The following is a 17,970-nucleotide window of genomic DNA, read 5'->3' as shown; positions in this document are numbered from 1 at the left end:
GTAAAGCCCGAATGGTGGTCCCCGAGGCCCAGCACCAGGTGGCCCCTGTCTCTGGGCCCCTCACTTTAGAGGCAAGAGCAGGAAGTCCCGAGGAGGCCAAGGTGACAGACCAATACAGGTGGGGCCTGGCCAGGAGCCCGGCCAACCTCTGGGAGCCTGGTCTGGAGGCGAGGAGAGAGGCTAGGTGGGGGCACGCCCACTGCCTTTCCTTTCTTCCATGGTTCTCGGGTCTGGGCTCTTGGGCTTTAGTGCTGAGGACAGTCCTGCTGGGGCTGCCTCCCAGAGGGGTCAGAAAGCAGTAACAAATCCTAATGGGTGGGGGGGGGGGGCAGCAGCGTAAGGGGTTCCTCAGTGGATGATGGGTGCAGAGTGTGGGGGTGGGGGGCACGTCCCGAGGCCCTGACTAACCCTGGTGGCCTGGATGAGGCAGTGGGGTCCTGGGCTGATGGGCCCCGAGGGCTTGGCAGCCAGGCACTCACAGCCTGACCTGGGTGCTGGTTACAGGGGGTTGGACTGCAGGTGACCCAGAGGCTCTGGTCTTGGCCTCCCTCCAGGGCTGTCCCTGACCTCCATGTCCCCAGCCCCAGTGGCTGTCCTGCCCAGTGGCCACGTGCCTGCACCTCTGATACAGTGATGGAGATTCCAGCCACGCAGTGGCCCCAGGTTCACTGGATGTGGTATCCTGTGTTCTTTAGGGGATAATCAGTCCCAGGGATTCGGTGGCTAGGGAGGCTTGGTGTCCTCACGGCTCCTGCCATGTCTGCTGGCACCAGCAGGGGGCAGTGTGGATCTAGGGAAGCCCTGGGAGGGGTGGCGGGGACAGTGGGCTGGACCTTCCACTTCTGGCCCAGAGGTCCCCCCGCTCTGTGCCCAGGGGCCAGGTGGGCGGGGTGGTGTGTCTTCGCCCCCACCCTGGACACAGCTGCCCCTTCCCAGGGCGAAGGGACCCCAGCATGGACTCCTCAGCCTTCTTGCTGTCCCAGGAGGAACAGAGGGAATGCTGGCTTTGGGACCTGAACAGATTCCTGCCCACGTCCGGCCCAGACCCCTCGCCCACCACGGCCGGACCACGCGCAGCCTGCCCGAGGTTTGTTTGGCCCTGGTGCTGGCCCTACAGGCAGCCTGGACTCCTCCCTGCAGAGTGCTGGGGCAGCCCGGCCAGCACGGACTCCAGACAAACGGCCTCTGCCACGGGCACTGTTGTCGGCTGAGTCAGGCCGCCCCGCTAGAGCCCCGAGGTCAGCCCAGGAATGCTCAAGAACCCGAGGTTAGGGGAACAGCCTGGCCATAGTGATGCGGGCACACACTCAGGGCTAAGTGGGGGCCAAGCCAGAGAACAGAGGTCACCGGGCACAGATGGTCAGATTTTAGAGGAATCTGTGAGCTGTCCCCAGGCCAGTTTTGATGGAAAACTCACTCTAGTAAAAACTCTCACCAAGACAGGCCGGGGGGCCCATGTACCCCAAGGCCCTAGAGCAGGTGTGCGGGCCCCCCATCCTGCTCGTTCAGTCTCAGGGTGCTGAGGACCCAGGGGAGGGGACGATGTGGGCGGGAAGGTGTGGAAGGCAGGAAGGGGGAGGGCAGGACAGAGGCGTGTGGTGAGACGATGTCGGGGGGCCAGGGCTGTGGGACACATCCCTCAGGGCACGCGCACCAGGCTGGGCCTTCTTCACCAGTGTCTGTGCTCCCAGCGGGCCTGGCTGGCGGTCTGTGCCCGAGGGCGCTGGCAGTAACACCTGACTTTGGCACAAGGAGCAGGGCGCAGAGGGACCAGGAGGCACACACCCACTCGGGGTCTCGTGGAGCCTCGGGATAAGCTCCCTTTCTTCAGAGTGGCCTCCGTGCTCTGTTTCGTGGCTGTCACCACATGGGTGGGTTTGCAGGGTCCTTGAGTCCTGCTGAGTCCCACACACCCAGGCACATGAGGCCACCTAGTGGCTGGTCCTTTCCAGGCTGGGGGGAGGGGAGGCCAGAGGGCCACCCGAGGGGCTGCAGGCTGCACACCTGTCCCTCACGTGCCTTACCCTTCTGTCCACGAGGCCCAGAGACACAGCCAGCAAAGCCGCGTGCACACTGGCACCTTCTCAGTCTGGGTGGGGGAGGGCTGGTGGGGGGTGGAGAGCCATGCAGGGGTGGGGGCTTCAGACAGGGGTCCCTGAGCCCAGCCAGCACGGCCCCCTCCACCCCCACCCCGCTCCACTCAGCTACTGTTGGCTCCATGGTCTCTCATCAATATCAAGTGGACTGGTGACAAATCCGCGAGCAGAGAATCCAAATAACTATAAATCCCATTAACGATCATTCACACGAAATCCGTGGCTGTAACAGGATCGGTGTGGTCTGGCAATGCTGCCCTTCATTCTGGGGCCACCGGTGGTGGCACTCTGCCTAGGGGCAGGGTCTTGGGGGGCCTCCAGGGACAGGGCCCATGAGACAGATGCAGGGCATTAGAGCCTTCCCATCCGACCTTCTCCTGCAGACAGACAGACTCGGGGCAGAAGGGTCAGGTCGGTGCAGAGCCGGTGTGAGGCACAGAAGGCCCCCACCCCCACCCCCACCCCACCCAGGACTGCAGGCTGCTGGGTGAGAGGCCGGGCCACATCACACAGTCCCCGTGGATGGCCTCCTTGCCTCTTCGGGGAGAATCGGCACGCTTCAGCCGTTCTCCTTGGTCCTGACCCTCCCGGCTCTCCCCCGGATGTCGGGGGCCTGCGTGCACCTGTACGGGAGCCTCCGACCCTCGCCTGCTCTCACCCAGAAGTCTCTGGCGGACATCCAGGCTTGCCCAGCGCCGTCTGCCAGCTCACGCTTAGCATGTTCAGGCCTGAGCCCCACCTTGCCCTCTCTCCAGCCCCCCGGTTCCCCCTCCTGTACTCTCCATTCAGGCTGCTGGGCTGGAAACCCCAGAACGTTCCAGACTCTTCCTCCTGCACCTCCTATACTCGGCGTCCCCGAGCTGGCACGCACCTCCCGTCAGTCAGCTGCTCTCTCAAGTCCTCTGACGTCTCTGGACCCTGCTCTGCTCCTGTCCCTGCGACCTGGGCACCTGGCTTATTCCCGGCACCTTCCTCGGTTAGAGAGGCCCCGGCTTCCATTTTGGGGCGCCACTGCTGCCCCACTGCGGGGCTCTTGCCCTCCCCAGCCACGGAGGCATGTGGCCAGCCAAGGCCCAGCACCTCGTCCCCCCGAGTGAGGCTCCGTGGGGCAGGCCCGTACCTGTACCCAGTGAATCCGAGGTTTAACAAGTAACCGCATCTGGCAGACAGGCCACAGCTCCAGGCGGGTACGGGAAGGGGCTTCCGCAGACGCAGGGTTGGGGCTTTGGGAGGTGCCTGCCTGAGTCTCCGATGACGCTCGCACCTTTGGAGTGATGGTGTCCATGTGGGTGGATGGCCCGCCGGTGGTCTTCACCTGGGCACGGGGCCTGGTGGGGCCCACCCTGCCCTTGGCCTTGCCCTGGCCGGCGGTTTCATGCCTGCCTGGGACGAAGTCACGGTGGCCCAGGGTCTGTGTCTGTTGAGAAAAGCGAGATTCAGAACTCTCTAGAGAGCCTGCCGCACTAGCACTCCGACAAGATGAAACCACACTCACGTGCCCAGAGACCGAGGCCTCTGCTGAGCTCCGGGCAGGTCACCTGGGGTGCAGGGCGGCCGGCACGGATGCCGTCCGCACAGAAGTGGGGTCAGCGGGGCGGGGCCGGGCGCCCCAGTGTACGTTGATGGCTGCAGAGGGGCGTCTGCGTGTGGACGGCGCTCAGGCAACCGAGAGGACACGGGGACCGGAGCTGCTCATCTGAGCAAGGCCCCCCGTCTGCTGGCTGTTCCCGTCGTGGAGACGCACTGCCGTGTCCAGGTCAAAGACAGCCTCCACAGCATCGGAACAAAAAGGCTCACGAACTGGGAAGACGTGAACGTCAAAGGGGCCGGAGGCAGAGATACAGAGGGCTGGCTTGGGCCCGGGCAGCTCGTCTTTGAAGAGTGACGACAAAACAGAGGCTCGGATGTGCGGAGGCCACGCAGGTTGACCACTCAGAGATGCTTGCCAAAACATCAGCGAGCGTTATTTATGACAAGAAATCCGTTGAGCCAAGAAATTCAGAAAACATCACTAAATTTATCCAGTCGCTGTAAAAACAAGCCTATTAATTTTTGTTTCCAAAACAAAACAAGACTGAAACTCTAGAGGTGTATCAGGATGGGAGGGGCAGGGAGGAAGGTTACATCCTGGCCACAGGGCCCGCCTACTGCGTAACTACAAACTTGGAAAAAGAACTGTGAGTGTTATAGTACGCATTTAAAAAAATTTAAGGGTACTCAACAGAAATTTAATTTATATTTATTATTTTTTTAATTAAAACATTTTTAATGTTTATTTATTTTTGAGACAGACAGAAATAGAGGACGAGCAGGGGAGGGGCAGAGAGAGAGGGAGACACAATCCGAAGCAGGCTCCAGGCTCCGAGCTGTCAGCCCAGAGCCCGACGCGGGGCTTGAACCCACGAATAGCGAGATCATGACCTGAGCCGAAGTCAGATGCTTAACCAACTGGGCCACCCAGGAGCCCTTACCATTATTATTTTTCAGTAATTTCCATGCCCAGCATAGGGCTCAAACTCACGACCCTGAGATCTAGAGTTGCATGCTCTACCCACCGAGCCAGCCAGGTGCCCCAGAAATTTAATTTATAATTTCCAAACGCACAAAGGGAACAAAATAGAGGTTGCAGGATGAGGGGCGTCTGGGGGCTCAGTCGGTTCAGTGTTTGACTCGGTTCAGGTCATGATCTCGCGGTCTGTGGGTTCGAGCCCCGCGTCGGGCCCTGGGCTGACAGCTCGCAGCCTGGATCCCGCTTCGGATTCTGTGTCTCCCTCTCTCTCTGCCCCTCCCCTGCTTGGGCTCTCTTTCTCAAAAATAAATAAACATTAAAAAATAAAAAAAAAATGGTTGCGGGATGAAGTCTATTTAAATACATCAAATCATCACACTAAATGGCCTATATTCAGTAACTAAAAGACAAGCCATCCCCTGGAGTCAGACACGTGGGCTCTCTGCTCACAGCAGACATGTTGAAACCAAACGGAGCCCATGAAGAAATGGCTCGGGGTTAGACGGTCTGTCTGTGCCCCCAACAGGGGAAGGGCAAGATTTCTCAGAAAAAGAAAACTTACGGAAAAAACACGAATAGGTATAGAAATGCTAACTAATAATCCAGCAAAAATACATAATAATCAAGAATAAAAGGGCCGAAGAACCTAGCGCTGAGACATAGGAAGGACAGACAAAGCAGCCTGCCGTGTGCAGATTTGAACAGGCCGCATCCCGGAGGGGAGGCTGACCCCGAGGTGACCACACTGTCACGTGTCCAGTCACTTGGCTCTGGAGCAAAGCTGACCGCGTAGGGGGCACAAAAGGCGCCTGGGTTTCTAAGACCCGGGACCCAGGCCTGTGCGCTCAGGATGGCGGGAGAGCAGGAGGAGCTCGGCGGGCTGACAGGTGCTCCCAGGTAACTCACGGATTAAGAGATTAAGTCAAAGTAGAAATGACGACGGTTGGAACCAGAAGTGCCCCATAGCCAAGCACGAGGACGCTTCAGTGGTGCCTCAGCACCGGGCTGTATTCACAAGAACCAGCCTGACAGGGGCCAGGCAGGGGACGGCCCAGCCGAGGCCACTGGGGGAAGGTCAGGTGGCCTTCGGGAGGCCGGGCCGCGGTGTAGGGTCCAGCACATTGCGAGTCCCGCAAGGGCGTCCGGGCTCAGGGCCGTGTCCTCCAGCCACGTCCCCGTGAGGCGAGAGTGGCCAGGGCGCTCGAATCCCACGTCATGACCTCACCACCTCCCACAGCCCCAGCTCCTGACACCATCACCCAGGCCGGTCACTTTCAACGTATGGATTCGGGAGGGGGAACAAACGTTTAACTGTGCAGCATCTGCCAGATCGGTTTACCCCCAAAATAAAAAAAAAAAAAAAAAAAAAAAAGGCAACTTTGGTTTTTAAAGCTTCTTGGATTTTGGAATTGTAGATCAGAAACCACAGGGCCAGCTCAATAGTCGCATTAAACAGAGTACAGCTCAGGCCCCCCGACCCCATCCGCACACTGTGACCCCGCAGGGTTTCTTCCAGGGACACGACTATGCTTCGGTGCACAATGCCATCAGCAGGGTCCAGAGTAACAAAGACGGGGGCGCCTGGGGGGCTCAGTCGGTTAAGCGTCCGACTCTTGGTTTCAGATCAGGTCACCATCTTATGGTTCGTGGTTTCTAGCCCCTCATCGGGCTCTGCACTGACCGTGAGGAGCCTGCTTGGGATTCTATCTCCCGTCTCTCTCTGCTCCTACCCTGCTTCCTCCCTCTCTCAAAAATAAGTAAATAAACTTTAAAAAAAATTAAAAAAAAAAAAAAAACAGTCAAAGACAGGATGGCCAATCTAATAGAGAAGGAAACGTTTCGGTGAAATTCAGCGTGCGTTCCCAGAGCATCTTAGCAATGAACGTGCTGATCTGCATCAGGCGTCCGCCTGCACTCACCTGCAGAGCTGGAGGGTGGCTCCTGGTCTGTATTCCGCTGGGCATTTCAGTGGCACGATGAGAGGAGAAGGAGTGGGGAGTCACAGGAGGAGACGTGACCTGCTAACGGGCAGGCGTTGATGACCCGCGGGAGGAGCCCGCCAAGAAGCGAGCAAGGCCGCAGGATGGAAATGCAACACACAAACCATTTCAGCGAGCAATTAAAACACGGGATGAAAAGTCCCACTTGGGATCTCAACAAAAACAAGAAGGACCCATGACCAACCCTCTCGAAAGACGGGCACGATTATTACTGGGAAAACGACAACACAGGAAGGAGCCCACAACACAGAGCTGGGCCGTGTTTGTGGGCTGGAGGGCGCACTTTCGTGAAGATGTCAGATGTCACCACGTTAACTTATAAATCCCATCACCCCCAATAAGGTTCTTTAAAAAGGAACTTTAAGCTGCTCTTAAAATTCTGGCGTAAGAGCAGAGGGCCAAGAACAGCCAAGACGGTTCTGAAGAAGGAAACAGCGGTGCCGTGTGCTAACAGGCGCCTCGGCTTTGGAAACAGGGCAGAGGGCGGCACAGCCTGGAGCAGGACGTGCCCGGATGCTGGGCAGAGAGCGGAGGCCCACGTGCTTCAGTGGACAGAAGGAAACACTGGCCACTCCACGTGGGAAAAATCAGCGCCTTTCACACAACGTGTGAAAATGAATTTGCAATGAATGAAGGGTTTACACGAGAAAAGCAAAGCTTTGTAACTTTTAGAAAAACACATGGGAAAGTGTATTTAAGAACTTGGGGTAGGAAAGAAAGTTTTAGACAAGAAAAGCTCAAACCATAAAAAACCTGAATGCATGTGAACACATTAAAATTTAAAAATTCTGCACATCAATAGACACCATTAAAAAAATAAAAGGCAAGGGGCGCCTGGGTGGCTCAGTCGGTTAAGTGTCCCACTTCGGCTCAGGTCACGATCTCATGGCTTGTGAGTTTGAGCCCCGCGTCGGGCTCTGTGCTGACAGCTCGGAGCCTGGAGCCCGGTTCAGTTCTGTGTCTCCCTCTCTCTCTGCCCCTCCCCTGCTTGTGCTCTCTGTCTCTCATAAATGAATAAATGTTAAAAAAAAATGAAAAAAAAAAAAAAGGCAAGCCACACAACCAATGCATAATCAAGAAAATTACCAACAACCAACTCGAAAATGGGCAAAGCACACGAACAGGCAATTCACAGAATAAAAAATTCAAATGGACAATAAACATATTCAAAATACTCCACCTAAGCAGCAATTAGGGGAGTACAAATTAAAATAAAGGGATCCTATCTGACACCGAGCACCGTGGCAAAGATTTAAAGTCTGTCTGTTTTGCGTGGAGGCGAGATACGGCGTCTTGTCTGCTGGAGGCTGTCTATACGACATGGTCTTTTTGGGAAGAGGCCCGTGCCTACGACCATGCAATCCACCCGTGAGACGGGTGGGCCTCTGCATGGCAACTCAGAGCTTAGGTCCACAAACACAGCCAGCAGCAGAACAGCATGAACTCAGTGGCAGATTTGTGTCACTCTGAGAGACCGTAACACGAGCACCGGGCACCGTGTGTTCAGCTCCTGAGTGTGGGACGGAGGCTGGGACTGCTGTCGTTACTTCTCGAAAAGGATCTAAGGCAAGTCCTGCCCGAGGCTAAGACCCAACAGGCCGGGTGGACACGGCACTGGCCGGTCTTCTTTCTTCCGTCCGCAGTGTTTAAAGTGGTTCTGAAAAACGTACTTGAGCCACTGTGAAGAGAGGTCACCATTCTGGGGCTGGGAGAAGCAGGGTCCACGTGCAGGCTGCTTAGGGATGACAGGGTCCCGGGCCGGAGCCCCATGCCAGCTGCTGCCGGCTCCCAGCATGTCTCCGAGCTATCCCTGACCCCGATCTGGCCCTCACTGGTCACTGGGGGCCCAGGGGCAGCCGACACCTGGCAGGAGGCTTCAGAGCCCAGATCGGTGTGGTTTGTAAACATGTGTGTGTCTGTGAACATACCCACGTGTGTGTGTATACACCCATCAGTGTGTCTGCTCAGCGGGCCGCCCGTCCGGCTGGTACGGTGTGACATCGTCTTCTCAGAAGCGGCCCTTCCTCATTGAGGCAGGCGCTGATGGGGATGTCACGGACGCCGTGTGGGCACGGCTGCTTGTTCCTGGTGTCGTTTTAATGGTTATCGTGTGCTGGTGGGGACAGCGCCGATGGGCCGGAATGAAGCAGACTGACAGCTTAATGGCCTGTAACCCTTAAGGAGTAATCGGACGGCCGTGTATCTACGAGCAGACTGTTAGCGACGACGTGACTGGCAAGCCGATGACGAGACGCGGCCCGTGTGGGAGGGGCTGCGGTGGGGCCAGGGCCACTACGTGCAGGAGCGCGCACATGCGTGGACCCTACACGCAGTCCCCACCATGCACACACGTGCACAAGGACGCCCTGCCCTGCAGGCATGCGCTCACTCCCTTACACTTGACACGCGGTGGGGAAACTCCACCTGCCAGCAGACGCAGGGGGGTGGGGCCTTCAGGGAGGGCCTTGGCCGGCCACCTGCCCCAGCCCCCCTCAGAGGGGCCGCGTGGTCTCGGGGGGGGGGGGGGGAAACAGGTCGGGTGGGAGCTGCCCTCCTGGTACCTGCTCTGTGCTGGGCCGTGGCTGCGTTGCAGGAAGGGCCCCGCTTCTCAGATGCAGCCTGAGCCCCCCCGGGTCCCCAGCCGTCCTGAGCTCCTGTTCCCGTGCCCCCGCTCCTGGGGCTGGGCCCCTGGATAGAGGACCCAGAAAAGCCACCTGTTAGGGGCTGAGGGCCAAGGAGCAAACCCCTTGCCAAGCCTGCCGCCTGCACCAGGCACAGGGAGGGACCTTCGGGAATGGGATTTCCACCAAGTCCTTCTGCCTCAGGCGTGGGCGCTTGTCCCTGCCTTGCCCGTGGAACAGGCTGTGAGAGGCACGTGGGCTGTCGTGCGGGTGCCCTGGCCGCCCACCTCGGTGCTTTCCCCACAGAACGGCCCCGACCTGGGACCCAGAAGAGGGAAGCGAACGCAGGATTGCTGGGAGGTGCTGGCAAGGACACAGCTGGGGCCTCCTGTCCCGGCTGAGTGACCGTGCGCGGAGACCCTCCCCAAACTCCTCTGTTCCTGTGCCCAGACCCGCTTCCCACATTCCGCACCCGCCACGGTCACAGCCGCGTGGGCGTGGAGGGGCTGAGTCCACAGGAACCAGAGGCTGCCAGCTGAGGGGAGACTGCCACCACGCTCCTGGGGGCTGCTCGTCCTCTCAGGCTGGGGCTCATGTGCTGAGATGTCACAGGGCTGCTTCGTCCTGGAGGCTCCAGGCGACGGTCCGTTTCCTCTCTCTCCTGGCTTCTAGAGGCATCCACGGCCGGCAGAGTGTCTGACTCTGGGTCCCCGGGGATGGCCCTGCTGCCGCAGTTCCTGGCTGCCGACCAGGTCCTGGGCTCCCGGCTGCCCCACCTCCCTGCAGATGGCCTCCTGCCCAGACCACCGTACCCGCACGGTTACGCGTCTGTCGGCGGCCTCGCTGTTGGGCTTGGTTAGTCGTCTGACCTCACCCCCAGACGGAGAGTGGTTTGCACCCGGCCTCCCTCTTCCTGGGACCCTGGGCCGTCGCCCACCACACGGCGCCCGTTTGTCTGGACAACAGGCTGGGAACGCCCGGGGCGTCTGTCCGACACAGCCGGGCTACGGGAGCGCGGCCGGTCTGGTCGGGTTTGCTGCACGCAGGGGGGACCTGAGTGGGACCGCCGCCCTTCCCTCCCTCGCCTCGTACTCAGGGTGCACCCCACCCCCCACCTCGTGGCAGAGAAAACAGAAACGGAGTCTGGCTTTCAGAGCTTCAGCCGTTCCAGGGGCTCTTGGGAAAGGACCTCCCGACCCTGGCCACAGGGCTCGTGCGTGCACAGGCGTGGCTGTGGCCCGAGCCCCTGAAGGCACGCGTCTCCCACACGGGGCTGCCTCCATCTGTCAGGAGCACGATTACGCCGTCCTCCCGACACAGCGAGCAGGGCCCGTGTCCAACCCTCCCAGACGGGAACCCCAGCCTTAGCGCCCCAGGACCCAGCTCTCGGGGCGCTCAGAGCGCTCGCACGACTTCCTCCCTTGGGCACCTGGCCCCTGCCCTGGACTGCTGGGGGCGCCCCGCGCTCGCCTGTGTTGGCGGGGGGGCCCTGCTGCCCCTGCCCTCAGCTGGAGAGTCCGATCCCGGGGCCCTCGTGGGGACTCGCCCCCGCCCCGACGGGAGAGGCATCCGTCCTGGGCCCGAGGGTGCCGCACAGAGGATCTCTACTCTTGTCCGGTGTCCGTCCGGTCTTACTTCCCGCCGTGCCCCTCGGAGGGGCGTGGGAGGAGGGTTTCAGGAGAAGCCAGATCCCACGTGTGAAGGTGGCAGGGGGAGGCCCCAGGGCACAGAGGGGAGACACGGAAAGATCTGAGCGTGGACAGCAGTGGCCGTGGCCTGGGAGAGTCCCTGACCGTCGGGGACTCTGCACTGTTGACGGTGGCCGGTAAAGGGATTAGGCATGTGGCGACAGCCGTGCCCGTGGCGGACACGGTCAGGGGGCGCACGGCAGCCTGGCCTGTGCTGGCCCAGCCCTCGAGAGAGCTCAGGTGGGAGGCCACGCTGGGGCCACCAGCCTCCACGGACTGGGCTCCCAAGGAAGCAAAGCCCTCAGTCCTTGGCCAGAAGAGCCCTAAGGAAATGCCAGCCTCAAGTCACGAAGAGGGAAACTGAGGCAGAGACGAGGCTGTTTCCAGCCTTTCCCCCACGTCACGGGGCCCGGCTTCTGCTGGCCCCGGTGCCCGTACATGTGGGCGCGGACCTGTGCCGTCTGCACCAGCTGTGTGTGCTCCTTCCCTCCGGGGCCCACCCGCTGCCCTCCAACAGCCTCAGCCCCAGGGTGGCTGACGCCTCCGCAGGAGTCCCTCTGGGGGTGAGGGGGACCAGGGGCACCAGCGGCCGCTAACCAAGCTGCCCACGGCCAACCTCCGGCACCTGCTCCTGGCCCTTCTCTGGGAGTGGAGCGCAGGACGGCGTAGGGCTGTCCAGCCAAGGGGGAAGCTTCGTCATGCTCGGTCACACGGACAAGGAGGACACGGCATTCCGTGTCCTCAGAGGCACATGTTCCCGAAACAAGCCAATATCCTTCTGTGGTCTTGTTAGTAGAAGGTGACTATTAGGCTTTCAAGGTATTTGATACAGAGTATAGCATAAACTAAATAATTTTGTGAATGGTTTCAGGAATCAAAGCTTTCAGGATTAATTAAAGACCCTGCAACCTTCGATCTGATTCCCCCCAGTGGCAGGTGGCTCCCTAGTTACAAGGCCAGACCAGGGCCAGCCTGAGCACACACTGTCCCGTGTGGTGCCGAGGGCCACCCCCCCAGAAGAGTCGGACGGCAGGCAGCCAGCTGAGCCCTTCCGGTGGCCAGCCTGCCTAGCAGGCAGTGACTGGTGTGCGTGTCCCGGGCTCAGGCAGCATGGGCTGGTCACCCTGGAGCAAACACCACGCCTGGGGTCAGGCTTTCGGGGAGCCAGGCCGCACACCGCGCGGGAGTAGGGGAGTAGTCGGCCGGCTTCCACAGCGTCTCGAGCACCTGGCCCCTGCCCAGGGCCAAAGCGGCCCCTCCCGCCCCTAGCCCCATTTTGCTGGTCTTTTAGGCAAGCGTTCCGGGCACATAACGTTCAGAAAGAGCTCCAGACTCCAGCAGTCTTGGGCACAGCAGCTGCTGTGGTCTCCGATAAACTTTCCAGAAGCTTCTGGATTTTCTGCTTGCAGTGAGGGTGGGGCACCCATGTGCCAGAGCCAGCACCACTAAGAGCAGAGGTGCAGGGCTGTGGGGCGGACGCAAAAGGGCGCCGTGGGGCCCTGGGGAGGGCGTGGCACAGATAGGTGGGTCAAGGCAGGGCAGCTGTCAGCCCATCAGCCGGACTCTCACACAAACAGCAGGATCGACAGCGACAGGGGCCGCGTGGCCACAGAGCCAGAAACTCGGATCCCCTGGCTCATCCATCACAGAGGCCCCCCGGCCCCTGGTCTAGAAAGCTCCTGTGGGGGATCATGGGGCCACATGTGACCGCCAGCACAGCATCCAGGCACTCTGCTCCGAGCCCTGAGTCCCCGTGGCGGTCCGCTTGGCCCTGTGCAGAGGGACGCCCCTTGGTGATGCCGCGCTCACGGTGCCGGGCTGTCCCCACCAGGATACACGGGCCCACTCTCCCGGTTGGCTTCTCTGAGCAGTCGGGTGTCCAGCCAGGAGGGCCTGGAGGGGTCACAGGTCACCTGGGGAGGCCACGTGGACAGCCCAGAGTGTGGGAGACACTCAGCTGTGCACACAGAGGCAGGACTTCTGTACCCGGCACGCGGTGCCCCCCTGCGCCCCTGGGCAGACAGCACGGCACATGCTTGTCTTTGCACAGACTTTACTGAATTTTGCTTGGAGGCCCGCTGCCCTGGGGCGTGCCGCTGGACGCTGCGGGGACCCGCCCAGCAGACGGCAGCACAGGGAGCTACGCTCGGTGCGGGTGTGGCTGTGAGGACGCAGCAGAGGCGACAGGGGGTCACGTCGGATCCGAAAATCAGCACTGTGATCTCATTTCTGCTAGCCCCGGCACTGTTCCCTCTGATCTGGGGGGGTTCTAGTTTACAGGGGACGCTGGCTCACCGGTGCCTGGCCTCGGGGCACCCTGGTCACTCGGGTAGAACTGCCTGATGAGATCTCTCTTGTTGACCTTCCCCATCTGGTTCCGTGGGATCTCCTCCACCAGCAGCAGCTCAGAGGGCACGGCGTACGGGGCCAGGACGCCCCTGCAGACAGGAGCAGCGTCTGAGCGGCAGGCACTGGGGCCCGGACAGCCCCCTCCCAACACAACAGGGAGCCTGCAAGGCGGGCAGATGTCCCACGGGGCCCCGAAGCCCGGCCACGTCCGAGCCGGCTCTGGAAGGGCACCCCGCTGCAGGACGGCAACATGGAGGGAGCTGCCTCGGCCTGGGTTCCAGGCTCCCCTGTGGGCAGAGGACGAGCCCTCCTCGGGGTCAGGCCTCCCAGGGCAGGGCAGGGCTGCAGGGCTGCAGCCAGACGGACGGAACGGGCAGGCGGGCAGGGCCGGGGGCCCCTCGCGGGCTGGTGCTGCCCTCCCTGCACCCCGCAGTCCCACGAGGGGCCCCGTTTGATGGCGTGTTCTCCTGTGAGTGGCCACGTGGTAGGATCTTGCCACCCCCGGGCTCTACTCTGGGACCGCTCCTCGGGCCGTAGGCACTGGCTCCCCTGAGGCCCGTCTGAGCCACCTGCCCCTTCGTGAGGAGACCACAGGACTCGGCCAGACAGTGGGGGCAGGAGAGCACAGCAGCTCTGGGGCTGTTGACCACAAGCTTCAGGCCACAGGGACACGGCATCCCAACGTCCGCCCGGGGCCAGCAGGCACGTGTGGCCTCTGGTCTGCAAGCTGTGGGGGCATCTCAGCCGCCGGGGAGGTCGTGGTGAGCTCGTGAGGGGCCGTGGCAGAGAACTCCCAAATCTCAACCTTAGCGGCCGGGTGCTCATGACCACGCACTTGTCTTCGTGGGCCGTGTCCATCTGGCCATGGGCAGCGAGTGTCACCAACACCACACTGAACGCATCATTACTCTGGGGGGCTCGGGGTTCAGGTGCTGGCTCGTGAGGGGAGAGGGGGGCCCACCTATGGTCCCGGCAGCTTCGACACACGGCCAGCTGCCCACTAGGGCCCAGAGGACACAGGCAGCTGGGCTGGACTTTGCTGCGAGGCCACCAGGACTGCCGGAGGGGCTCTGGAGCATGGCAGGGCGAACCTGGAGGTCCGATCCAGGGACGCAGCCCCTCTCAGCCCCCCACCCCGCTGCCCAAACCCCGTGCCTCCAGTGCCTGTGGGTGGCCCTCCCCTGCGTCCCCTTCGGCAGGCCAGTGCGAAGCTGGTGCCACGGCCCAGAGAGAGAGGGCAGAGGTGGGCCTGGGGGCACAGGACGGAAACACGCATCACTTCCTTGTGACTGAGCCCTCTCTGAGAGCCGATGCTTGAACAGAGCTACAGCTGAGCCTTGAACACCACCAGTTTGAGCTGCATGAATCCGCTTGTCAGTGGAATTTTTCGATAAATACAGCACAGGACTGTAAATATATCTTCTCTCCCTTGTGATTTTCCTAACATTTCTTCCCCGCATCCCGCCGGGCTTTAAGAGCACAGTAAGACACACGACCTACAAAGTGCCGTTGACCGACGGCTATTGGTGAGGCCTCTGCTCAACAGCAAGCCGTTAGCAGGTAAGTCTTCGGGCTCAGAACACACAGAGTTTCGACTGCGCGGGGGTCAGCGGCTCGAGGGTCAGCAGAGTGAAGAACGCAGTGTGGGTGAGTGTGCATCGGGGGCGGCATTTGCACGGAGGGGCAGGACGTCACGGGGGGGCAAATGGTGTTAAGTTAGAGCCCAGTGTTACAAACCCTAACTTAGCAGCCACTTTTGAAAAAAGGAACAAAAGCCATGAAAATCAGAAAGTGATCTAAAGGTGTGATGAAGGATGCAGGAAGGTTTAAATCCTGCGGACCCTGCCATTTCCAAGGACAGCAGTCCTTCTGGACCGAGGACTCTGACCCTGGGGACGGTGGGGTGTGCTGCCCCAGCCTCTGCCAGGGGGTCTCAGCTCAGGAACTGGCCAAGCGGGAAACTTTCAGAATCACCGCAAGGCAAGCTGTGCTCTCAGACGGGGATCCCGCGGAGTTGTTTGCTAACAGCAGGCTTCCTGGGGAACGGGACGCGTGGACGCGGAGGTGTCCCTCCCCCCAACCCGCTACTTCACGGCGCTTCTCTTGACCAGGCACTAAGCCAATGGCCTCATCAGACATCAACACCGTGGTTCAAGAGCACAGACCCCAGATTCTTCCCTGGTGTGTAAATCCACACCCCTTTCCGACCTGGTATTTGGGGGGGTGGAGGGGTAGTGGGTGGTCCACGTCCCAGGCCCTGCAAACGTGGCCCTGTCGCTCCGTCCCAGGCCACACTCATCCCCTCCGAGGGGACGTGCTGCCTGAGCCCCCAGGTCTGGCTCGGGTACAGCACAGGGAGGAAGTCAGCCCTCCCTGAGGAGTGGAGTCTGTGAGGGCGGAATCTTCAGAAAGGAAAAACGTGGGAGCATAGAGGAAAATGTTATTTGAAAGAACCTTTAGAAAGACTCCCAAACGGCAGTGAGCATGACAGAGAGAGAGAGAGAGAGAGAGAGAGAGAGAGAACCTTCACTAAGAGCCTCATCCGGCAGAGCTGGAACCAAGGTCCAGAGTCAGACCTGCCCATTCGGAAGGAAGATCCCTCTTCTCCCTCCACGGGGTGGGTGGCCTCCGTGCCACCGCCCAGTGACTGCCCCACTTGAGGACACAGAGGCCCAGACACCGGCCTCATTGGGCTACAGTCCTAGAGACGGCAGGTCAGCCGCCTGCCCTGGCCTCCCAGGGGGCCCCACGGAGCAGAGAGAGCCCGACCAGGCGTGTGCATCCCCCAGAGCACGGAGAGCCTGTCCCGCGTCCTCCCCGGCCCCGAGCCAGGCGTGTGCACACACACCTGCGGGGTGGACACGAGCCCTGGGGTGCGGGGCTCCCCACACGGGGGCGGCCAAGACTGCGCCCTGACAGTCTCCGCAGAGAGCTCAGCTCAGGGTGTGTGCTTTCTTCTCTTTAACAAAGTAATTTGTCTAATCAAAGCAGCTACAGCCACTAGAACCTTCTCCTTTGTTAAACCGACTCTTCCAACTGTGACTTCGAAAAGCCAGGGGAAGCTCCTGGCCCAGCTGTGCTGCCCCTCACAAAACAAGGCTCTCCTGCTGTTTGTGAAATCACATTGGATGAGCTAAAAAGATCTTAGTGCTGAGGAGAGGGAGGCAAGTCGGGAAGAAGGGGTTGTAGGGGAGAGAGTACGGGCAGGGGAAACTCCCCAGAATCTGGGGCCATTACTGGCAGCTTCCTTTCTGAGCTGCCTCCAGACCCTGGTCCCTGCCCATCGGTTCCCAGCCCGATGGATCACGGGGCACCGCAGACACAGGGAAGGGTGCCTGTGAGGCTGGCAGGCACAGAGGCCCCGGGGTCATGGCATATGGCACAGAGGCTCCCGGGAAAGCCTCACATGGTGAGGGACGGGCCTGCGGCTAAGGTCGGGGCGCAGGACGGGAGGGCTCTGGCCCCGACTCCCAAAGAGCACGTGCAAAATCCCTGTGTTCAGCGGACAGAAGGGAGCCCGGGGAGGGGGAAGGGAGAAGAAGGGGGCGCCCTGCCCACAGATTCCTCTGGAAGGCTGGAGAGGCCCCCCAGCATGCACCCTGTCCCACCGCTGGAAGGACGGGGGCTCCCACCCGGCATCCTTGTTTCTCTACCTCTGTCCTACCTGCCATTACAGACCTTTCCTGGGGCCCCTTGTGTGTGTGTGGGGGGGGGGGGGCGGCCTGGGGAATGTAACATGTCACCTGACCTTTCAGGCTCCCCTGACCGCTAGATAGACAGCAGCAGGACCGGAGACCCCCTCCACCCCTCCCCCGACCTCGGGACGGCCCACCCCCCACCTGTCCCTTCCCCCGACAGCAGGACCGCTGCCTGCCTGCCCCTACCTTGCCCATTCTTTGAGCTCCCTGTGGGACAGTGAGTGTCCCTCCTGAAGGGTCACCACTGCGGTGACCCGCTGGCCCCATGTCATGTCTGGAACTCCAATCACAGCCACATCTGTGGACAGAAGAGCAGGGAGGGACGCCTTGGAAATGCCACGATGGCTAACATGCGCCCGGGACACGCCCGGGATGGGGGCCCTGAAGCAAGGGCCCGGGAAAAGCCCCACTTAGCAGCCACCTGGAAGGGGCGTGGGGTCACCCTGCTGGGGATGGGGGGGGCAGGTCCCCAATGGCCCTTGGATGGAGCTCAGGGTGGGGGTCAGCTTTCCCATGTCTCTGCCTTCCCTGCACGGCCCCAGGAAACAGTCACTAAGAGGACTGGGCACAACAAGTCCAGAGTGGGTCACGTTGGGGAGCCTCTGCTGTCCTCAGGTCCTCACAACCTGTGACCTGAGGTCAGGAGCTTCCTGGACCCACAACCGCCGGTGCCTCTGGGCACAGCTCCGGATGCCCACGCCTCTGCTCCAGCCCTCCCTGGGGCCGTGCTCCTGAGCACAGGGGCTGTGCGAGGTGGTGAGGGAGGAGGTGGGGAGGGAGGAGGTGGGGAGGGAGGAGGTGGTCAGGGAGGAGGTGGGGAGGGAGGAGGTGGGGAGGGAGGAGGTGGTCAGGGAGGAGGTGGGGAGGGGGGAGGTGGGGAGGGAGGAGGTGGGGAGGGAGGAGGTGGTCAGGGAGGAGGTGGGGAGGGAGGAGGTGGTCAGGGAGGAGGTGGGGAGGGAGGAGGTGGTCAGGGAGGAGGTGGTCAGGGAGGAGGTGGGGAGGGAGGAGG

The 17,970-nt window shown here is 61.0% G+C and overlaps 1 protein-coding gene across 5 annotated transcripts in view; it reads right to left on the bottom strand.

The window, feature by feature from the left end:
* Positions 1–3,371: 3,371 nt before the first annotated feature.
* ACSF3 (acyl-CoA synthetase family member 3) overlaps positions 3,372–17,970 on the bottom strand; it is a 56,130-nt gene continuing 41,531 nt past the window's right edge. For 2 of the 5 annotated variants that reach the window (XM_045440014.1, XM_045440012.1), the window contains 2 exons: positions 17,148–17,259; positions 12,951–13,352 (listed from right to left, as the gene is read on the bottom strand). In XM_045440014.1, the coding sequence (XP_045295970.1) occupies positions 13,184–13,352; positions 17,148–17,259 (281 nt within the window). In that variant the 3' untranslated portion in view covers positions 12,951–13,183. Of the gene's footprint in view, positions 3,514–12,950; positions 13,353–14,614; positions 15,017–17,147; positions 17,260–17,970 lie in introns of those variants that run through there. The other 3 variants (XM_045440013.1, XM_045440017.1, XM_045440015.1) reach the window with 3 other exon arrangements.

The sequence above is a fragment of the Leopardus geoffroyi genome, chromosome E2 (genome assembly GCF_018350155.1).
Source record: "Leopardus geoffroyi isolate Oge1 chromosome E2, O.geoffroyi_Oge1_pat1.0, whole genome shotgun sequence".
NCBI classification, from domain to species: Eukaryota; Metazoa; Chordata; class Mammalia; order Carnivora; family Felidae; genus Leopardus; species Leopardus geoffroyi.
The sequence above is the reverse complement of the archived record's forward strand: the minus strand, read 5'-3'. Positions and strand labels throughout refer to the sequence as shown.